The 24,199-nt window shown below is 40.8% G+C and overlaps 1 protein-coding gene across 1 annotated transcript in view; it reads left to right on the forward strand.

Moving 5' to 3' along the window:
- Window positions 1–24,199, forward strand: part of MRPS6 (mitochondrial ribosomal protein S6) — a 65,838-nt gene that overhangs the window by 31,607 nt on the left and 10,032 nt on the right. Inside the window, exon 3 of the mRNA XM_082655146.1 lies at window positions 17,735–17,874. Coding sequence (XP_082511272.1) covers window positions 17,735–17,874 — 140 coding nt within the window. The remainder of the gene's footprint in view (window positions 1–17,734; window positions 17,875–24,199) is intronic.

Here is a 24,199-nt window from a genome sequence, read left to right on the forward strand (position 1 = left end):
TACATACTTTATATGCAGCCTCTGTTTAAGTTCAAGGAACCAGGTAAGTCTGGTTTGTGTTGCAGCTTAAATGTTATTTATTCATCTGAATTTGTTTCTTTTATATCCTTAATTAAAAATTTAAGGTTACTTATTCTGTGGGTATATTTTAACTTTATCATTTTCCAGTGTAGGTTGGATAGGCATATCTGAGAACATATATGTGACAACCGTTTCACATTCCATGATAAGGAAAAAGCTGAAAGTAAGTGTCCATAGAAAGCACAAAACCATGTTCCCTCATATTTGTAACTCCACATGTAGAAAGCACAAGACTAACAGTATTCTCATTGTCCCACAAGTGCCAGGCATAAAAAGCCCACCATGGGTTTGTCTCGAGTTGTCAGGATGAGGACCACAGTACTGAAAGCCCTAGACAGTGAGGTACCTAAGATAGGGGTCCTAAATCATAAGGGATTCAGTGTTCTAATCTGAGTACGTTTGTACTGCTTTGGTGGAGGAGAGAATACCAATGTCAAGAATGCTGCAATTGTATTGGGGGGTTACTAGCTAAAATGGGGTCTGTGGGCTCTTTCCTACAATCTGGAACTTGAGAAACAGGGACAGACTTCTAGGTTTTTGGTGGGTGGAACATTTTGACAAACTTCTGCTTTAAGCTGTAGAGCCATTGGATTTTTTTTTTTTTTAATCATACATCTTTAGGAAATTTTACCTCCCGTCAATAGTACCTTGAAAACATGGAGAAATCTCACATTTTAATAGGGCAAATACTAATCTTTAATCTTTGCGTAAATTTAATCTAAACTTAATGAAGTTATTTTTTCATATGCTTCACTGCACTTCATTTTAATAGAGCAGAATTTGATCCAAGTGTTACGAGCATCAAACTAACAGACAGATCTGCCAAATGAAGTGCTTTGCTTTTCACAATGGTTGTAAGAGTCTAAAGGATTCTTTTGCCTGTCTCATTACCCGCTTCAAGACTAGATTAGATGAAATCTGTGAATATGCATGCAGAAGAAGAAAATAATGTGTTTTCTTGAACTCGACATTATCCTTATTTTACTCCTCACTTTCTACACCTGAATAGTCCCTGTTTGTAAACAATGAATAAATACATTTGTGTCTTGGATTTTGCCTGTATGTCAAAAGATGGAAGGACTCTCAGGATGGAGAGAAGTGACTAGCTTTGTTCCCACTCTCCTCTATTTTGTATGTTTATCTTCTTAGGGATAATCATCTTTAATAATATATGGAATGAAGATTAAAGCTGGTATAGACTAATGGAACATGTTTTAGAAGAATTAACCTGAGCACTTTGAGGGAGAGACTTACGCCCTCTAGCCAAAAGTTGCCAGGTTGTGGACCTGCAGCATTTTTTAAGAATGTAAAACCTCAGGCTTCGGTGGGGTTACTGGAGAGGAATACCAGAAATGCAGGAGAAAGGAGAGGTTTGAGGAACATCTTTGGCTTAGCAATATGTGATAAGGCAAAGCAGTAATAACCTGTTAGTCCTGTGTAGAATGTGTTCTGTACCTTTAAATTTTGTTTTTAAATTTAAAATAGTTTTTAAGAACTTAAAGGATGCTTTTGAAGATTCCTTTGGCAGAATATCTTTCACCTGTAATTCCATGGAAAATTGCTTTAATTAGTCTAGGTGAAAGTAGTCCTAGCGGTGTAAATATGTATAAATAGAATTTTCTAATTTCACTGTGAGATCTCTAACTTTTGAGTGGCAAACAGATCAACAGGTCTTTTGCTCATGGACTTTTCTGTGGGGTTGTTAAAATGCAAAAGCTTTATTTTTTAAATAATGACATATTACATTAGTGTCAGATGATGGTATGGAATCTGTTGCCCTGCTTTCCCCCACCAATAATGCTTCAGTTTATAGATTGCCAACAGAGTTCCAAAATAAAGCGAGAATTTACCCATTCTTTGCTTGGACATCCCATTTTCTGTTGCCTGGACCTATGTTGGCAATCACATACGAACTATGTTATGCTTCTCAGTGCTTCTTCTTCTCCTTTTTTTTTTTGATAAGGTGGATATCAAAAATAGTTGCTGTGCAAAAGTTAGTAGTCTTCTTCAAGAAGAAAACCAATTCCTTTTCTAATATCCTGTGAAATTGCTTCATTCATTCCTTTATTTTTAAGCCAAATGTCAGCAGAGTACTGCTGCTTTTATCTAGTAATTTTGATATGTAAGTATTAATGCATTTTTAAAAGATGTCTACATTGAAAAATGTTTTTCCCAGTGTCCTGCCTCTTAAGCTTTGTTCAAATGTTCTGTGAGAGACCAGTCTGTGCACTGGGGTTGTGTATTGTATACATGGATTGTTTTGTCAGTTATGCATTGTAGACCAAATGTGATTTTAAATGAAGTTGTTGGGTTATTGGTGAGTTTTTTGAATTGTAAACTGATTTCCAGGGTACCTTCATTGTCCACAGCATTTTTTTTTTTTTTAAGGCTTGACTGATCAGGTCCATCTCACTGTACAATGTTTTAGTTGCAAGCAGAAAGTAGAATTTGATATAAACCAGGTTACTTCCATATTGAAAGGAATACAATTAAAATTGTAGATTTAGGATTGTTAACCATACATGACAATTCTAACTTTGACTTATTCTAACCTATTGTATACAATCTTATTTTTTAAATTGTAGACATGTATGATCTTGGTTTAATGTGTTTTTAAAAGTGTTAACTGTTTAAAAATGAAAAAAATGAAGCAAATCTGCTAAAGAGCTGTCAGTTTTCATTACTGACTCTGTAAAATACACTGTTCTTTGTGTACTATGTGTTATTTTGCCAGCTGCTGCATTAGCCTTTAAAAGTATTTGGAAACTTAAGATGAACTACATTTCTTGCAAAGTATATTCCTTTCTGTGGTATTTTGTCCTGTAACTGAAGTATAGTAATTATTTTATGGAAATGTTAGCACTTCTGTACCAACTTTGAATAAAATGAAAAATTTACACTTCTGTGACTAAGTATTTTCAATATGAACACATGTCTACCCTCAAAAGGTTGTATCTCAGTTCCTTTTCTCTTGGCTCATGAAGAGTTCCGGTGGGTTTCCCCCACCAATTATTGCCATTCTTTACCTTGGAAAACATGGACTTGCAAATACTGACTGAGAATTGAGTTGTATATAAAACATTGAATAAATAAAAATATTCTTGGTTTTTTCATTTCTAATTTTGAGATAATTCCAAATTATAGGAAAGTTGCAAGAATAGGTTGAAGAACCCAGGAATCATTTTCATCCAGATTCATAGAGGTTAACATTTTGCCACAGTTGCTTTGTCATTCTCTCATCAGACACTTTCCTGAACAGTTTGAAAACAAGTCACAGACATCATTCCCCTTTACCTTCTAAGTACTTAGGGATATATTTCTTAAGACAAGGATAATCACAATATAATCAAAATCTGGAAAGTAACTGGTACGATATTTTAATCTAAAGTCTTTATTCAAATGTTGCTGTTTCAATAATGTTCTTTTATAGCAACTTTTTTTTTTAAGTTTGGAAACCAGTTCATTGCATTTAGCTCTTATGTCTATCTCCTTTAGTCTGAAATAGTTCCTCAGCTGTTCTTTTTGTCTTTTGTGGTATTGATATTTTTGAAGTGTAGAGGCCAGTCATTTTGTGAATGCCACCCCTATTTAGGGTTGTTTCCTCATGATTTGATTCACACTATGCATTTTTGGCAGGACTACAACGTAAGCAATAATATGTCCTCAAAGCCTCACACTGAGAGGCATGTGTTGTGTTGTCTCATTATTATTGACATTAACTTTTGATACTTGATTGGGGTGGTACCTACCAGGTCTCTCCACTGTTTAGTTAATGTTTTCCCCTTTGGTAGTAAGTAAATTGTGGGGAGATAATTAGAGTTTATGTAAATAACTTATTCCTCATCAAACTTGAATCCCTAGTTTTAGCATCCATTGATAATTCTTTTTTTTTAAAATAAATTTATTTATTTTTGGCTGTGTTGGGTCTTCGTTGCTGGGCACGGGCTTTCTCTAGTTGTGGTGAGCAGGGGCTACTCTTCGTTGAGGTGCTCAGGCTTCTCATTGCAGTGGCTTCTCGTTGTGGAGCACGGGCTCTAGGCGCATGGGCTTCAGTAGTTGTGGCTTGTGGGCTCTAGAGCACAGGCTCAGTAGTTGTGGCACATGGGCTTAGTTGCTCTGTGGCATGTGGGATCTTCCCAGACCAGGGCTCGAACCTGTGTCCCCTGCATTGGCAGGAGGATCCTTAACCACTGTGCCACCAGGGAAGCCCCAGTGATAATTCTTGCCTGAGTAAGTTATTACTGTGGTGGTGTGAAACAGTGATTTTTCTAACTTTTTTATTTTTACTATACTGAAATCAAGAGTTTCCCCTTTTCCCCATTTATTTATCAGTTTGAACTCATGTATTATTTAGTGGGTTATAATTCATTACTGTCATTTTGCTCAGATGTTTCCAGATTTAGCTAGCAGGTCTCCCTTCAGGCTAGTTTGTGTCCTGTGGCACGTTCCATCGTTTTTTGAGTACTTCCTTGTTTTCCAGCACAACAAAGTGTTACAGGCTCATCTTGTACTTTCCCTGACCCATTCAGGATCAGGCATTTAGTAGGGTATGGTATTTAGAAACTAAGGTCTGGGTGTGCTCATTCTTACAGAGGTAAACATGGTCAGTGTACAGAACTAGGAAGTTCGCGTACACATCTCCTGATGTCTCCAGTTGTAAACCAGCACCAGAGGTTTCTTTTTAGCCTCCCCTTTCTATGTTTGTATCTCCCTTCTCCAACAGCAAGAATCTGATAATACTGATGCATTTACTTATTTTTTTTCAATTTTACAGTGCCTTAGAATTAAAATTTTTGCATGTCTAAAAGTGTTTTTATTCTACTCATTTGTCTGAAAGTTTGGCTGAATATAGAATTCTGGATTGGGAAGTAGTTTCCTTCAGAAATGTGTAAACATAAGGCCATTCTTTTCTAGCTTCTAATCCCTGTGTTTTAAAATTTCATGATCATGTGCCTTGAAGAAAGCTTTTCTTTCACTTGTACTGGCCCTCAGTGGCCTCTTTCAGTTTGTCAACCCCGTGTCCTTCAGTTTGGGGGTAATTTTTCTCCTCTTTTGGAAGTTTTGTTCTTGTCTTGGATCTTCTGGACTGGTCCACTTGGTTTCATACAGTCTTTTAATTTTCACCTTTGTCTTTTTGGTCTTTCTAGAGGTGTATCTAAACTTTATCTTCCAACCCTTATGTTAAAAAAGAATTTCTTTTAAATTTCTGTCAGGTTTTTAATTTTTAAGAGATCCTTTGTTCCCCAAATCTTTCTTTTTTATAGCCTTGTTCTTTTTTCATGTATGCTGTATTTTTCTCATCTTTGAAGATGCTTAAGTTTTCTCCTTCTGCATTGTTTCCTCCAGTTTTTATTTTGTTTGTGTTGGTCTCACATGTTAAAGGCTTTTCACAAATGTGTTCTGATCTTTGGTGGTTTGCTTATGTTTAACGGGGTGGACTAAAAAATGCTCTGAGTGTGTGGGTGGAGTTTGTCGGCCTCATTGTTGGGCCTTCAGGGCCTGGCTGTTGGTTGAATGACTACTGCAGTCTCTTTAGAACAGGTCAGATTCCCCACAGAAAGTTCTTTGAAAGATAAAAGGCCTTGGGCCATCATTCTGGAAGCCAGTCGGGAGGAAGAGCACAGGGGTCTTCAGCATGCAGTGTGCCTTTTTTTCTTAATTCCTTTTTGGTATAATGTCTCCTCTTACAGCTGTGCCTGTGTCCTGCAGTCCATGTACTTCTCTGTTTTACCCACTGCAGAGAATCAACCTCCAAACATGCATCTAGAGGTCCAACCAACTTTCATAAACTTTCAACCAACTTTATTTTAGTCCCCCACTCACCCCTATTTTCCGAGGTGTACTCAGTGTTACCAATTCCCAGATTTTTTGGGGAATTCTACAGTGTAAATATGGTTGACTCTTGGTTTTCCCCATTGCTGCTTTTCTCCATCTGCTTTTTTTCTAAAATTGAATTGCTGTTTTCCCCTCCTTTCTCCCTCATTCTTGCAAAGTTGTACGTTAAAAAAAACAAACAAAAAAACCACTCCTTTACAGTAGTTCTAGTAGGTTTTCAGGAGGGAGCATAACATGCTTATGTTGAATACTCCAACTTACTGGGAAATCCTGGTATCCACTCTTCACTTAGCATTTGAAGCTTAAAATTTCAGAGCCTGTTGCCAGTTTCTGCCTTATCCTAAAAGAACATGTTGTCAACCAGAAGCACAGTGGGAGTTTAAAAATTCTGCTTATCTTAGGAGTTATATGTGACCTCCAAGTTTGAATGCAGTACTCCAGGGTAGATGCTGCTGATTTTAGACTGGAGGGAGAAATAAACACAACAAAATTGGGGCTATCGTTACTTTGGGTTTTACTCTCCTTCCAATTCTAATTTGAAATTTTATTGTCATGCCCTATGGCAGATTCTCTGTAAAATATTATTGTCTCTACATAAGGCTTGCTGACTAAGTTACCAGATTTCATAGGTTTTTGGAGGCTGAGTTTTGTTGTAATATTCTCTGGTACACTCTAGGAGTCGAATGTCCGTTGGTTTTATTAGTAGTTCCAAGAATCTTCAGAAGTTTGGAGGCACCTTTACGTGTCTCTCACTATGGTTTTTCTTTTCGTTTTTGTTTGTTTTTTTTTGCGGTACGCGGGCCTCTCACTGTTGTGGCCTCTCTCGTTGCGGAGCACAGGCTCCGGACGCGCAGGCTCAGCGGCCATGGCTCATGGGCCTAGCCGCTCCGCGGCATGTGGGATCTTCCCGGACCGTGGCACGAACCCGCGTCCCCTGCATCGGCAGGCGGACTCTCAACCACTGCGCCACCAGGGAAGCCCCTTTTTTAAAATTAATTTATTTTTGGCTGTATTGGGTCTTCGTTGCTGCGCACGGGCTTTTCTGTAGTTGCTTCGAGCGGGGGCTACTCTTCGTTGCGGTGCGTGGGCTTCTCATTGCGATGGCTTCTCTTGTTAAAGAGCACGGGCTCTGGGTGCGTGGGCTTCAGCAGCTGTGGCTCATGGGCTCTAGAGCGCAGGCTCAGTAGTTGTGACGCACGGACTTAGTTGTTCCGCGGCACGTGGGATCTTCCCGGACCAGGGTTCGAACCCGGGTCCTCTGCATTGGCAGGTGGATTCTTAACCACTGTGCCACCAGGGAATTCCCGCCCACTATGTCTTTATTTCCACCTTCCACCTGTTTGTTCCTAGTTCCTTGACCATATACATCTCTGTTTTTGACTAACAGGATATGCTTAACTTTATTATGTATCTCTGCCTTTATATATATATATATACACATTATATATATGCATTATATATATATATATGCTGTTTTTGTTTTTGCAATGAAGATCTTATTTCTCCTTGAATTTTATTTCATTTTTTGGTTTAATCCTTTCTTCCTTTCTAGTTGAATTAAGTACAGTTAGTAACTTCCATCTCTCATCTGTCTTTCCATTTATTCTTTGATGTACGTATTCATCAAACATTTATCGAATGCATCCTGTGTGCCAGGTTCTTTGAATCTCCAGCATCTAGTAAAGATGAATAGGAAGCAACCTTGAAGAGGCTTTGTTAGGGAAGGACATGTACTTCTAAATAATTACACTTGCAAGATAGGATTAGGGGAGGAAAGGCACACTTTTCCTAGGAAGTAGCTGAATCTCGAAGGGTGTTTTGATCCCTTCAGTTCCTCTGTGCTTTTATGCCCTTTCTCCTCCCTGCTCTTTGGAGCAGTGTAGTCCCGTAAGTACCTTCCTCCCACCACTTGAGTTAATACACACCACTGCAGTGGCTTAGTTGGTGATGACACTTTTGGTGTGTTGTTCAGCAAGGTATGCAAATCTGACTGTCTTGCCAAAGCCCAAGGTTCTGATTATTTCGAGGCATATTTTAAAAAAATTTCTCCTAACCCAGTCAGACTGATATTTTTGCTAAACCCATACGCTGATGCTTAGAAGATTCACAGAATCTAAATTGGCTTTTCTCATAACCCTTTTGTCTCTACTGTCAATATCCTTTGCTGATTCTTACCTCCTTGGTCTCCCTGTCATTCCAGTGCTGTCCCCCTTCTACTCTCTGAACAGGATGAAATATAAGGCGGAGGCAGTGAACTGAATTGTGCATGAAGGAGAGCAATCAACAAGACAGGTACAGCTCCATGATGTCTACCTGATGCCTGCTCTCACTATCAGTTTCATGAGCTGTGGCATTTCATTTACTTGCTGCCATAGTAACCAGGACTCCTGCCAATCTTCTTGTTTCCCATCTTTTATTCATCTGTAAGTGCATCTGGAGGGGAATGAGGAGGAAAGAAATGGAAATCTCTCAGTAAAAGGATTGTGGATTTTGGAATGTTCTCAGAGTAGCAAACATGGGTACCTTAATTTTGGCATTTTCCCAGCTGTTCAGGCAGTATTAACCACAAGTAGTCACCTGTTGTGATTGTCATTTCACATTCAGGGAGGGCTCCATTATTACTGTGAGAAAAGTGGAGCATTTATGTTCCTTAAATTAGAGTTGAAGGAGATCATTGCTGAAAATCCTTTATAAACTACAGTTCAGCCAGAATCATTCATCTTTGGAGTGGTGAGAGGCTAGCCAGCTTCCTACTAGAATGTGGTTTTCACCTTTGTCCACACCTGGGGAGCTTTGAAAAATCCTAGTGCCCAAGATTTTTGAATCCCCAATAGACCAATAGAATCGAAATATCTGAGGATGAGACATAGGCATCTCATTTTAAAAGCGCCCCAGATGATTCTAATGTGCTCTAGAGGAATGCCTTGGTAATTTTGCCCTTTTCCTTTGACTTACCCGAATCACAAAGGGAATGGTTGGTTATATGCAAATGAGCCCCCACTTTTGGCCTTAAATGGCCTCTGAATGGCATGCTTTGAGTTGAGACCTTGGAAAGAAGTGGGTTTATTAAGGAACAAAACTGCATTATGGTTGAACTACTCATGTTTACTGATAACCTAGGCACATAAGTAATTGACAACTAGTAAATTCACGTGAAGTTGGATCTCATGTAATCATGACTTCCTTCTTTCTCTCTGTGTTAGTTCTTTAACTTTATTCATTTATAGCCTTTTGATACCAATGCCGGTATTTATGTCTCTATGTGGACTAGCTGCAGGGGTCCCTTGGATGCCCATTGCATTTAAGGTAAGTCCAGTTTATGATTTAAAGACATTCTGCCTACCTTGCAGCTGAAGTTACTTTACCGATCATCCTATTATTATTTTTTTTATTTATTTATTTTTTGCGGTACGCGGGCCTCTCACTGCTGTGGCCTCTCCCGTTGCGGAGCACAGGCTCCGGACGCGCAGGCTCAGCGGCCGTGGCTCACGGGCCTAGCCGTTCCGCGGCATGGCATGTGGGATCTTCCTGGACCGGGGCACGAACCCGTGTCCCCTGCATCGTGTCCCCAGCAATTGGCATAGACTCAGGGGAAGAAATTCTTCTTAAAACAGAACAAAACTGAATTCGCTCCCACCCCCACCCCAAAAGTTTTTAAATCACCTTTTCATTGCTCATTGTGAGAGAAATCAGGTAATAAAGTGCAGAAGGAAGAGAATAGAATACTCCTCTCATCTTACTACCTAAGGAAAACTGGTATCATTTAGCTGTATATTCATCCAGACTTTTAAAATATATGTATCTTAGTACTTTTTTTCTTTTGGAAAAAACTGGACTGACCCTACATGCTGGGTTTTTTTCTTTATTATTATAATATTTTCATGTCAGTATGTAAGGATCAGCATTCCTTTTGTTTTAATGGCTGCATAGTACTTGTTCAATCAGTAAAAATAATTTATTGAACCAGACTCCTATTAATGAAGAACTACATTTCCATTTATTCACTATCCTAATAATTTTGTGGTATTTTCATAGCTAAATCCTTGTGCCTGGGTATGACAGTTTTCATAGAGCAATTTCCTAGAAGTGGCTGTAGCATTGAAGGCATACATATTTTAAACTAATATATATTGCCAAATTGTCCTCCAGAAAGTTTACGTTTTTACCAAAAGTGTGTTTGAAGAAACTAAATCTTAACGTTCTGGGCAAAAAAAATATTGCCGCGAGTGGAAAAAAGCAATGGCTTCTACCTGTACCGAGTACAGTGTCCACATTGATTCTACCCCAAATATAAATTCCATCAGAACCTTCTTAATCCAGACCTGCTCTGAGAGGACCCTAATAACGCTCCTTCTACCTCTTGAAGAGGTGTTCTTCAGCCTTTAGAGTCTGGCTGAGGTCTGCCATCTCCAAACCACCAGTCAGAAGTGTTTCACCCTCCCTTTATTAGTTACTTATGTGTGTCTGCATATCTACATCACAGACTTCTAAAGGGCAGGGACTTTGTATTTCATATCCCCGTGGCTATCCTTTTGGAGGTGGATTTCACAGTGAGCAACTTGGAAATACCTGTCTTGAGGGAGACACTTTGAGAGGACTGTTTGTGGATAGCTATTAGGTTGAGCCTTAAGAAATGGTCAGTATTTGGACTGTTCTTGATCCTCCCAAATGGCAGTTTCGTAAGGTTCAACCTATAGTTCTGATACTCACAGAGTTTGATATATTTATAAGAAGTCATCCAGTTTGTACTCACTCCATTTCCAGATGTGGATGTATACACCTTCTCTTTTACAGCTGATTTATGCCATTAAGATTATTTTAAAATTGTTCTGCGATGGAGAGTTCTAGATGCCCCCGCATACTTGTTTCTCATGAATATGAGTGTGTATATTGAATATCATATTCATGAGTGCTTTTCACTTAGTACATGCTTCAGCAACTCCTAGGGCTCTATTGCTTTAACGGTTAAATGACCACTTGATATGTCTGAACTGTGAATTTGCAGTATTTAACATTATTTTAAAATTTTGAGATATTTTCGGTTTGCAGGGTACACAACAGTGGCTTATAAAAAGAAACAGGTTTTCACCTCATTAGAGTATTTGTTACTTTCCCAGTACACTTGATGTGTATTGGTTCCCGTCTCTTCTCCTGTCCTCTCCCCCGCTTTTTAAAGTCTGTTAAGTCTTTTTTCGTAGTTGTTTTATATTTTTTTAAATAAATAGTTTAATGATTCATGGGCAAAGTAGTAGAGCAGTTAAAAGATCTCAAGTGTTTTCTATCGTTGACCTTTAAAAAATCTTTAAGAGTTACTTTTCTAGTCACTTACCTACAAGTTATAATAATGTATAATAGTTCATTATAGGTAAGTATAATCATGTTCCAGCATGTATTTATGTATCTTTACTTTTTTTAGTGTTCTAGACTTGCCCTTACTGAATTTTATTCTAATTTTTAAAATAGCTTCTGTGCTTAGTAATTTTTATCCTTAATTACTGGGAGGACTGCAGCTCTTGATTCAATAAATTGTGGGGCAAAGAGGTTCTACTGAGTCATAAAAATATTTGATAAAACAGTTCCCATGGAATCATTCCCAAAGTTGGGCTCTGTAGATGTTAGGCAGGGCTGGCACCTCACACGTTTTGAGGTAGGTGGTGTCCATTCTCTGCTTCCAGCTGAGGTCTGCTAGTGGCAGAGCTTTCCCTGGAAGCTGGTTCTTCTGTTGAAAGCTGTGCTCACAGATTTTCTTTTTCAAATTGCTGTGAGACTCTCAATGTAGAATTTCCAGGTACATTCTCTCTATTTGGAAATGTAAATTTCAAGGAAATTTTCTTAAGGAGATTAACCTTGGAATTAAGATGCAGCGTTGGTTGGGAAAGGCTTTTACATTTACATTTTCACAGGTTTTGACAGTTTTCTGACCTGGCTCCACCTTCCCTAAATCCTACTTGCTCCTGGGAGTTGCACTACTCTTTGTAGAGTGAGAAGGGTGAGGTGTAGGTAGATGCTTCACGCCATTAAATGTTGTGGATTCTATGTGGTTTTCATTTCCTGGTGGGCCGTGAGGGTGTTGTAGTGATAGCTGGGTGCACCCGAAGGCCACTGGTTCAAAACTGTCTTTGCCAGAGAGTCTAATTTACAAGATAATTTTGTTGAAAAGCTTCTCTTCTGGGATGAAAATAAGTTTAATTAGATTAAACACTGGTCGTTGACCGATGGTGTTTATGATAGTCCCATGAATTCTTAGCTTATAAATAACCTTACTGAATGGGGGTTTTATTTGAGGGGCAAGTAGAGATGGCCTTCCTTTTGTTTTCCTCATCTCCTTGCTCTTTATTCTTTTTTACAGAAACTTTGTCCATTAGAATCCCTAGAACTGCAGTTTGCAAAATGTGATCTGAGGAGCCTTGGACTTCCCAGAGACCTTTTCAGGGGGTCACTGCAAAAGCAATAGTGGGTAAAACAGCTGGTGCCTTCACATAAATCTAGGCACCACCACCAAACTTTACTAGTAGTGTGTTCCTCACCACCATGCAATTGTCGTGTTTGTAAAAAGGCGGCTGCACTTCAGAATGTCCTTCAGAATGATGAGTGGTGTCAGAATAGTATTGGAATTTAATCTCAGCAGGGCCTTTAGAAGTCGAAAAGTCTAACTTCCCACCTGGTGCAAAGATTGAAATGACGGTCATCCCATATCTTTGCATTTCGAGTGATGGGAAGGTCAGTTCTTCACAAGGCAGCCTATTTCACTCTCATATAGCTGTAATTTTCAGAAATGTGTTCTTGTTTATACATCAGTGCTCTGTTTCTCTGTAATTTTTACCTTTTGATTCCAGTTTCTCAGTGTCCAATCCAAATAAAACATACCTATCTTTTACATAGTAGCCCTGAAAATATTTGAAGTTAGCTGTTGGGTTTTCCCAAAGCCTTCTTTTGTAGCCTGAACACCAGTAGGTCCAGTAATTAATAATAATAATATCAAAATTTGGTTTTAATTTTGTCTAGGATGAACTTTCTTTAAGTATTGTTTAGTGTAAATTCTTTGGATAGTATTATATCTTATCACAGATAATTAGAACAATCCAGGTTTAACATTTATGTTTATGTATGTTAGTACTTTATATTTCTGAAATACATGAAATATTTAGTTTCACTTCTATTAGATGAATTCTGGATTCTTTTAAACCGTAGTATTGGTATTAACAGCGTTTTGGCACTACATGAAATAAACAGAAAAACGCTAGTACTGTAATGTTGCTTCAGTATTATGGTCACTACCCTGATAGTGAGGTATGTTGTATATGAAAAGTGGCTTCAAATTGTATTAGAGAAACGAGGAAACTTCCAGTCCCTCAGGGGGGAAAATGAGAGTAAGTAAGCAAGAGACCCTGTTGGGGAGGTACATTTGATAACACTAATTTATTCAACCACCATTTCTAGCGCCCGCTCCAGACTCTTGTATATTTGGGGAGTACAGTTTTGTGTACAAGATAGACAAAAGTGCTTGCTCTCCTGAAGCTTACATTCCCGTGATGAAAGGATATTCATAAATTGCTGTGTAGAAGTAAATGAGAATGACATAAAGAGTCCCTGAGATGGGTGGGGCACTCTGGGGTGATGAGGATATCAGAAGAAAAGAGAGACTTTTTAAAAACTTTGTGCCCCCAGGATATTTTGAGAATTGTGACATAAATGTTGTTTGTGAGAGGCTTATAGAGACAGAAAATTTGTTGAGAACCACTAATTTAGCACATGAGGAAACTGAGGCACAACTTTAAAATGGATACATTTTAATAATTTATTATTAAATTTAATAATTTAAAGAGTGGCATAGCATTAGTGAAGGAGCTGCGACTGGAGTCCAGGTTTCCTAGTTCCCGTTCACATTTCATTCACTGTTTCTTTTCCATACTTTTTTTGTCCAAGTGAACGTTTTTGGCTCTCCAATCTGTGCTGTAACAGAATTGTGTTTCATTGACATATGGTGGGTTGGAGGAAAGTCTTAAGGAGCTGCTTTCAGATGGGGTGAGAGAAGCCCGTAAGGAGCACATGCGCACAACCTCTCTTAGAATAGTTGGAATTAAAGGGTTCAGAGACCTTGTAAATGACAATTACGCCAGCAAGATCGTGTGCTTCCTGTAGACCATATGTTTTTACAAATTGAACATTGTGCTGTGTTGAGCAGAGCTTTTTTTTTTTCTTTTGGAAGCCTAAAATTTTTATTTTAATAGACTTAGAAGTTTCACCAATAAGGGAAGTTGAAAGCCTGGATTGATTAGATTAGGAGCTTGGTGGGTGGAATGGTGATTTTGTAGAATCCCTTCTGAATCCTGTGGTGATTTGAACAGTCAGGCTGATGTTCCTTATTAGGTTGGCGCCCTGTGTTTCTGCCTGCGGACCCATCCCATGGGGAACTCACTGTCTGTAGCTCAGTGGCCCAGGCTCATGGTATTATCTGTGGTACATTTTAGGGTGAGTGGATTGAGGCCTTGCCAGCTTCCCTCAGTCCATTACACTGTAGAGCAGAGGTTGGCCAGATAGTAACTAGTTTAGACTTTGAGGGTCATATAGTCTCTGCTGTAATTTCAAGTCTGCTTTTAGCATGAAAGCAGCCATGGACACTATGTAAATGCATGAGCTGGCTGTGTTCCAGTAGAACTTAATTTGCGAAAGGAGGTAGTGAGCTAGATTTGGCCCACAGGCCCTGGATTGCTGACCCTTGACTTAAGAGTGACGAGGTAGGTATATGGGACTAGTTGAGCAGCTCCCTTAATAAACAGGAAGTCTTTTAACCCCTCCTTCATCTTTTTAACTTTTGGGTAATTTGAATTACAGTGAAATGAATGTGGCCATTCAAACAGTCTGCAATTTGACCTTGACATGCCGAAGTTAAAATGTGTTTTGATATTTTCCCAAGTTACATTCTTGTTAGGTGGCCTTTCCCCTTTTTTGGACAGAAGCAAATCTTATTATACAAGCTCTTACTTCAGAAGAGGATGCTCCATGTTTCATACTGTAAACTCTTCAGTTGGAATTTAAACAAGAGGCATTGAGATATATTCCTTTTTAATCAGGCAACACTGAATTAAAATTTATGATTTGGGTAGCTAATCAGAAGACTGTAATCAAAGTGTGGTGTGTGTGTGTGTGTGTGTGTGTGTTTGTGTTCTCCCTTACCCATTCTTTATTTGGATAGACTGTTCATCTACTTATCATAATTTAATTGATGCAATATCGAGTCAAGAAATAGCATTTTTAATGAAATGAAATATTACCCTGCTGTTAGTAATGAGGTTTCTGCAAAATACTGAAACGTCTGTGAACTAATGAAATGTGAGAAGAATTTAGGCTCTGTTTGATTTAGAACTATATAAAAATATTTGTTTACAATCGTAAGGAGAAATTGCCATAGACTTTTTACCTAGTTCGCGTTAATGCAGAGATTTTGGCCCTTATTTTTGTTTTCAGGAAGTTTCTGTTTATCATAAGGCTGCTTAAATATATAAATACACATAATTTTCAGTAGGAATTTAAAAAATCCCTAGTAGACTACAATATGAAATAAAAGTAGAAATTTTATTTCTACACCTTAAAACTAATACTTAGTGCATTCACAGCATTTTAGCAGTATTTGTCAGAAAGAAAATATACAGGTATGTAGGGGATTTTCTTCAGTTACTAGAGTGTACACTTAAAATTGTTCTGCAGTTTTCTTTTCATTTGATCCAAAATGAGCCACTGGAAGGTAGCCTTTTCTTAAGTTCACTCCTGCATTGAAGATTTCTCTGCTTGCATTTCTTCACTTATGTCTGAGGAGAAGTACTCTTTTCCTTGCCAGGGTGTCCTCTGGCCTCCTCCCCCGATTTGACTTTTGTCAGTGTTCCTTTTCTTTGCATCAGGCTCTTTCACTTGTTAACTGCCATGTAATCTCAAAGTCATGACATCTCTCAGAGGCCCAGTTTCCAAATCTATCAACCTTCTTGGCTCCTTTTTTTGTGTGTGGTGAAGATTAAATATGTACCAATAAAACACTAGATCTGTGTTGATCACGTAGCAGTTACGCAGCAAATCATATTGGCCATCGATGATGATGTTTAAAACATCCGACATTTTATCCTTCGACTGGTTCATTCCCCTTTAACTGCTAACTTCCTTGTGTTTTCTCTCTCCTCAAAGTTGACTCAAATTTGTTTGCCCCTCAGGCTCTAGAGCTTTCTCTTTCTGTCACCTCTACCTTTGCAATCTAGCTTTTAGCCCCATCTTGCTAAGTGACCGTGCAGTCACTGTGCTGTGGTTTTTTTCTTCATCTCCATCCTGTCATTCTGGAGGCTGCCTCTTCCCTTAGTTTCTGTGACAAGGGAGGTCTGGTTTTCCTTTTGCTGTTTGCTTCTCTGGCTTTGAGTCCTCTTGTCAGCCCCCAAATGTTTGCACTCCCCCCGCACCCTGTTCTGTTGTTGGTCTCTTTTCTTCTCTCCCCACCCCCTCCCTCAGTGCCCTCACTCCTCCCAGGGTTTCAGATAGCCTTTCTCTGCAGATGACTGTTAAATGTGTAATTCTAGCCTGCCCTGTTGTTTTGAGCTTAAGGTTTACATCTTGAGAGGTCAGCCTGGAGGAACTGTGGGCATCTCAGACTCAGCATGTCCTAAACCAGAGTCATCTTTTGTGTCCCCAGCCAGCTTGTCCAGATTTCCCTTTAGCTGTTAATAATAACCGCATTCTCCCAGCCACCATGTTTGGTGCCCCTCTTTTGCCACGCCTCTCCCTCATTTTCCACATTCCGTTAGTTGTGTCTTCTCAAGTTTACCCCTATAAATTGTCTGTTCTTCCAAAAGTTTTTGGTGTATACATGTGCATAGAGGGCTATCTGGAAGGAAATTCACCAAAATATTTGAAGTCCTTTATCTCTGGATGATGGGATTTTATATTGTTTCAATTTTGGTTTTTAGTAACAGGTATTGATTGTTTATATACTTGGACCCAACCTACGATCTTAACTTCTCAGTCCTCCTTGTCCTGTACTTCATCAGATGGGACTCCTAGCTGTTTCCTCAATACTTTCTTGTCTCTGCTCTTTTACTCAATGCCTGGTTTGTTTGTTCTTTGCATCTCCCGTTGTCATTTTCCAGGGCTCCCCTCCAGACCGCTTTCTTTAATGGAACCCTTCTTCCAACTGAATGTGCTTTCTCTTTTCATGAGCTCTCTGGTCCCTATGTCACTTCCGGTGTTCTGCCTTCTGGCCTTCTTACATGGGTTTTTGAGTTCATGTCTTTCTTAGATTGTAAGCTCCATGCGGGCAGAGATTGGGTCTTACTCATCCTTTCTCCCTTTTGGTTACAATCTCTCAGTTTTTCTTTGGGAGACAACCCCTTTTCCCACTGGCTGTCTATGGTTTTGGTGAGATGGTCAAAGTGTCCTGCCAAGAGGATGCTCTTTCCCTGGAATTTGAATTTTGAATCATGGGCTACAAGGACTGACAGTGATTGGCGCTGATTCATCCTGGCCAAGGTGCTCTGAAGACAACACTCATTAGTTCCTGCCTCCCAGATCCCTGGAGCTGCTCTGGTCCCTGAACTCTCCAAGGCCTGCTGCTTCAGATTTTCCTTCGTATCTGTGAGCTATCTCATATCCTTATGATAAATGTGTCTTTCTCTCTCTTTTTTTTTTTTAAACTTTGTTAGCCAAAAGTAGTTTCTGTTGCTTTTACCCAAAGATCCCTACCAATAGAGCTGTTATGATTGGAACTGACCACACTTGATCATTTCTAGTTCTTACATTGATTCTGATGTGTTTTTTTCTTCTTTTTAAAAACAAAAACCAGCCAGAGACCGCTGCTGCTTTGAAGCGTACACTTGAAACCCTGATGGACAGAGGGGCTGTGGTGAGGAACTTGGAGAACCTGGGCGAGCGTGCGCTTCCTTATAGGATCTCCGCCCACAGTCAGCAGCACACCAGGGGAGGGTAAGTCCTTCGTGAGTCACTGGACACGTGCCTTTGGTGGGCTCCGTAAGGTGCGCTGTGTAATTCATCTCAGGAGTTATTAGACGCTCATAGTCAGATCCCCACTGCGCCAGGTGGTGTGCAGTTACGTGCCCCAGCAATGTTGTGTTGCAGATGGGATGCATTTATGCTGACCCACAGTAAGCTAATCAGAGCTCCCAAAGAGGTCATGCCAGCAGTAATACATTTATAAGCTTTTGATTGTGGGAAACTTTTCTCGTCAACTTAAGCACTGTTTTCCCCTGGCATTTCTTTAACTTTCGCCTTTAAAACACCTCATTGAGCAATGTGTTGTCCACCTACTCAGTGCATCCTTTGTAAATATGAAGGTTGCAGATAACAAGCAAAATGTACTTACTACTAATGTGTATAACCAGAGCCTAAGATCCCCAGTAGGAACATGGTGTTACCTATTCCAGCCAATTTTAATCACAATTTTCTGTAATGGGACCTTTTTCTCACATAGTATATAGCGAGTTCCTCAAACATGTCAAGGATTTGATTTTATAGTGATACCTATCCTTGTAGAAATTCTTCAAGGTCAGTTTGTTGGGTTGGTTTGCCGCTTCTCTAAACTCATGCCCAAGGTTTCTGGTTTGGAGGAAGAATCTTATTTTGTTGGGTTTCCTAGAAGTAGGTGATAGAGAAACGGGAATCAGTTTTTAGCGGAGCAGGGAAAGTCCAGGACTAGAAGACTTGATTCTCCTTCTGGGGCTCCCAGCTGTGTGGCCTAGACCAAGTCACTTGGCTTCCTTGGATACTGAACTCAGGTGGTCGTTCTCCCATCCACTTTGTCACAGTGGTCAAATGAAATAACCTCTGAAGATGTGCTCTGTGGACAGTACTGGGTGTTGTATGATGCTGCTTTTAGTCATGTGGGGCGAGCAGCCTTGTGCAGGTTTGCTACACGTGATGGGCCCGAGTAAAGTCACACCTGACGCTGGGCTTTCTTACTGCTTGTAAACCTTCTGCCGAGATGTGGCACAGACTGCACGTTTCTTTTGATTGCTTCACCTTGTTTTGTGCTAGCGTTCAGCTTCTTGAGAGCACCTCTGAAGAGTGTGCCTGAGGCGTTGCTAGGCAACCTGAAATGCTGGGTGGCTTATTCCTCTCCACAATCATAACAACAGTAAGCAATGGAGACTGTGTGTATAACATTTTTTTTAAACTTAAACCAAACAAAGGGGTTTGGTTTTAATAGCAAGGCTATGAATCCTTTTGCCTTTTTTTTTTTTTTTTTTAAGAGAAGCATATAAAATTTGGCCAAGAGTTATTAGTCAGGTTCTGTTATGTATGGAAGGCACTGAACAGGGAGAGAAGTCAGTTTCCTCATTATGTGCTTTCAGGGATGTACAGTAGGAATGCTCTCTTCTGCTCCCTTTCCAAGTAGAGGATTTGACCTTGTTGAGGGCTAGTGTGACCAGCATCCTGGAATTTGCATTTCTCACAGTGCGTGGGTAGCGCTGCTGCTGCTACTGTGAGGACCACGCTATGAGAACTGCCGCATTAATTCATCTAGTTTTCAGGCCTCTGTGTGCGGTGCTGGGGTAGGGTGGTACTCTTTCTCCTTTATGGATAGAATAAACTCAGATCTGGGAAGAGCTCACCTGGAATCAAGCCAGAGCTGCTGACAACCCCAGACCTACATTCCAGATTCCTGACAAGGTGCCGGTGCCCCACCAAGGGCTGTGTTGCCGTCACTTAGTTCATTTATAGTTAAGGATTTTACTTCTGGGTGGTTTTTCTGTTGGTTTGTTTTTTTACTTTCAGACTCCTCAGAGAAGAAGCAGCAGCATCCTTAAAATATACCATACTGTGTCTATTATACATCAACATAAAAAGGTGGTGCCTAGCCCCAGTGGGGGAGGTTCATGTTTTAAGTTTGCTTTTCTGAGGATAAATCAGTATCTGGTATTTATTTTCTTGAGGTAGTATTTTCCAAAGTGTGGTCTCTGAAATGCTAGTGATACAGATATGCTCCACCAAAAATGGAGGGTGTGTGTGATCAGTCAGATGTGGGAAGCCTTTAAAAAAAAAAAAAAAGTGAAAAAAAGTGACTTCCCTGGCAGTCCACTGTTAAGACTCTGAGCTTCCGCTGCAGGGGGCGCGGGTTTGATCCCTGGTCGGGGAACTAAGATCCCACATGCCGCGCATACCGCGCAGCGCGGCCAAAAAAAAAAAAAAAAAAGGTGTGGGAAGCCTTGCATGATCTAATCCTGGAAATTCACAGCACACCTTAGCGTATAAATGGTGAGAAGCCCTTCCATAAGATGCCCTAGTTTGTCAATTTTACTTGACCATGTTACTTTGTTTTTGTAACACTCACTAATGTTCTTCACAGTGGCTTTTGGTAAATGAGACGAGGGGCTAGTGTAGTTGGGAGTTCCCTGGTTTGAAGATTTAAAATTGAGTGGCGTGTCAGATGGCTGCATTGTGGAGCTTAAGCTTAGTCTGATATTCCCTTAGCTGCAGCCAGTCCTCCCATAGTCACTAACCCCAGTGACGTTTGTAGTAGGCATTTTGTTCACTTGTCAAGTTCTTTTTGTGCACTGACATAGCCACAGAAGGCATTACAAGCACGTACGAAGGAGACTATGTGCCAGGGTGTGTTAGGTGCTGGGAAGGTTCACTTTTATGAAGTGGTTGAGAAGAAACAGGGTGGACTTGTGTGTTATGCATTTATTAGCATTCAGAAGTTTTTGGCTCTTTTCAAACAGCCCTGGAGGCCGTGAAACGTATCTGTAATTTTGGTGGGGCACTGGTTTGACTCCTGAGGTTGATATGTTGAGAGCCGGTTTTTTAACTGGCTAACGAGTGAGCCCTAGATGCCCTCCATGAATCCACATTGCATTGTGGTCCTGTTGGTTTTAAGTGTTTGTTGCTTTTACATTTTGTGGGAAGAAATGGTATATCCTAGTGGCATTCCTAGGTCTCAGGGTGGTTCTTAGGATCGTTGTGGTTCTTGATCTCAAGGAGTTTTCACTTGAATTAAAGACATGACTGCACATGGCTAGCCTAGGCACCAGCCAAGGGGCTGTAAACACAGGGGCCCAGTACAGAACCGTCCCTCTGACCGAGGCTGACAGCCAGGCGTCTCTCTTGCAGTTACTTCCATCATGTTGAGTGATTGCCTCCCATCTCACCTCCTTCCCCCAAATGCATACCCCTGCTACACACATGCCAAGTAGGCCTGCCCGAAAGAAGAATGGACTGAGAGGTGCTTAGGTAGGAGAGATAGTGCTACTTTAGGGTTATTTGGGAAGCTTTCCAAAAGGAGGAGGTGGTACCTTGAAAGTGGTACCTGGTGTTTATTATTATATCAAGCCTATTACCAGTTTATGCCAAAAAAAATAATCATTATATTCCAAATATTAATGTAGTCAGTCCTGACTTCGGGAACAGGTTACATTCTAGGAATTTGTCTGTAAGTTTATTGTTTATAACTGGGAACCTACTTTCCCATTGGAACAACTTGATGGTTAAGTTCCCAGGCTGATCCACAGAAACTTACTTAAACGCATAATCTCTGAGGGTCAATAGAATTGGACGAGTCATTTATGTCCCCTAGTGACAGGGAAGAGTTGACCGGATGCCCTCTTGCTGTTTGGGCCAGGTTGGGATGGTTGGGAAGTTTGGGTCTTCGGACCGTTTTTCCCCACAGAGGCTTCTGGCCTCACTCACCACCCATTTCACGAGGCAGTGTCTGGAAACCACTGGAGCATGATTAAGAGCTGGGGGTAGAGTGGGGGGTCGGGGGGGGGGATGGTCTTAGAGGGGCTGGAATTTATTCTCAGCTCTGGATTTGCTTTGGTCTCCTGGGGGCCCCCCCAGATTATCTTTCCTTTGTGCTTTCACATGCTCACCTTCGTACCCTCATCAACTGTCTGAGAAAGGCAAGGTGGTTGTTGTGGAAAATTCTTTCTGTATTCCTTGGTGTCTAAAAGGGGACAGTGTTACACAGGCAGAAGGGAGTAAGTGCTCATTTAGACCCTTGCTCAGAAGAGGCAGGTTTTTACTGAATCATAGTATCAGTCACCCTCTGCCAGAACTGCCTTAGCATCTTCCTCCAGGGCTGCACAGACTGGTTTAAGGCTCTCTTTCCACTAGATGGGGCTGGACTGAGACTAAGAGGGATTTCCGGTGCAGGAGAGGGAACCTTAGAAGAAACCGTAGTCTATAATGCAGCGATGGGCTTGTGCCTGTTTGTAAAGGATGCCCCAGATTGCTTTGACTGTTTTTACCACCTCTGCTTTCACTGCAGTGCGATTGGGCTGACTTCAGAATGTGTGTGTATGAGAACTCTTAAGTAGTGAAGGAGGTTTTTCTTGCCTGTTTTGTCCCTCCTTTGTCTGTTCTCATGTGTTTAAAATGTGAATAGGTGCTTATAGCAAAGATCTGCGGGCCTACATATAAGACACCCTTCTGTTTACGGGTAAGCAGAATGATAAAAATAACTGGCTCTATGGTGAATCAGTGGAATTTTACTGACTTGCTCTCCAAATGTGTCTGCAGCTAACTCCAAGAGTGCTGGCACCCTCTCTAGAGGAGATTGATTCTCCTCTGTAGTTTTCCCGTTAGCTAACGTTTCTATGTTCTTGTGCTTTCCTGCCAGCGTTAAGTCCAGGCCAGCATCCTGACCCCATTCTTGTGTGTAGGTGCTTCACGATGGGGTTTCAGGGCAGGGCTGCTGTGGCCTTGGAGGTTTCTTTTTAGTGGCAGTGTCCCAAGATTTGTAAGAATTCTGCAGCAGGTTTGGTAGTTTTTAAAATGTATGAGACCCAACGGATTTTAAAAAAGGAATGGGGCTTTTCCATGCAGAGGCTGTCTTGCTTTTAAGGAGAATAATTCACTGCTTCAGTGAAGCCTGAATCCAGCAAGGTTTAACGGATACAGTCTAGGAACTGGCATTCAAACGGATCTGTTTCCTATGTTCCAAAAGGCTTGAAGAGGCTTCCTGGCTGCAAATTCCTCTCCTCTCCCTCCCCCACCCCACTCACGGGGAGCCACTGAGCGCTTCAGTGGAAATTTCCACTCATCTGCGAGGGGGAGGGCGAGGCTGTGAGTGAGTGTGTGACTGAGAGAGACAGACAAAGAAAACTCACATTCAAGCAGGCACTTTCTATGGACAACTTGTAACTGTAGGGTGAAGACGGAAGTGAAATAAAAACCAAATAGAACCTTTAGTGTTTAGGTGCGTTGCAAGAAGCCACTCGGGTGGGTGAGGTCTGGCAGGCTGCAGAGCATTGTGTCAGGAGGCCACTGAGTGGTTTGCTGGTCTTGTTGCCTAGAGAGGGGGGCAGAAAGGACGCTGAGGGCTGCTGGCTCCCTCGAGAAGCTGAGCTGGGGATGGAGTATGCTTGGTGGCACTGGGCTCAGTCTGTCCTGGGCAAGCCCTTTCTCTGGGTCTTCTCAGATCTCTGTGGGGTTTCAGTCATGTAGTGGAGAGTTTTGTAGTGCGTGTCTTAAGAAATATAGAAAGGGTTAACTGTTACCTTCAAGACCACGTGGGCAGTTCTGCCTACGAGATGGTTCCCTGTTCCTCCAACTTTTGAACATGGGACTGTGATGAGAAAGGCACTAGTGTACTAAACCTTTTTTTGTCCTTTCTCTCCTTGCCGGTATCCATCATTTCCTTGCTTCTACTTCTGCAGCGTTGGTGCCACCTAAAATCCAAGTGCTTTTCTATAGAAAAGAGAGAAGCTGATGTCTACCTTGCGGATGAAGTGATTCTATAATGAGAACCACATGTGGGACAATACACCTTGAAATGTCAACACCACTGGGATTTGTGTTGAAGGCGAGAGCAGTGCTACCCTGGCTACCTGGTGTGCAGAACCATTTCACTGGTGCTACTGAACATGTAGTTGGAGGTGCTGGGAATGTAGACTGTAGTTAGATTTGAGATTGCTAAACTGGATTTTTCCAAAATGATTGGTTCATATATTGATTTAATCGCCGATTAGAGTAAATGTGGAGAATGGAAAACTGGCTATTTGGAGAACTTAATTTTTTTTTTTTTTCCTTATTGGAATGTCAGCTTTTGGGCATGTCTAGGCAGTTGTAATTATAGTCATAATTGTAAACTACCTTGAGTGAGGAGCTTATCCCGAGAATGGAGATGCGAGTCTACATGTTAGACGTGTTATGACGTTTGGTCTTGTGTTTTGATTCTGCGTAGCTAGGTTAGGGGAAGAAGCAAATATTGTTATCTCATTGTGGGATAAAGGTGGAGCAGATTCCTCTGGAGATACCGAGCCCCTCTTTTGGCCCCCTTCCTTGAACAGCA

Source organism: Grampus griseus (assembly GCF_964374135.1).
Source record: "Grampus griseus genome assembly, chromosome: 5".
Lineage (NCBI taxonomy): Eukaryota > Metazoa > Chordata > Mammalia > Artiodactyla > Delphinidae > Grampus > Grampus griseus.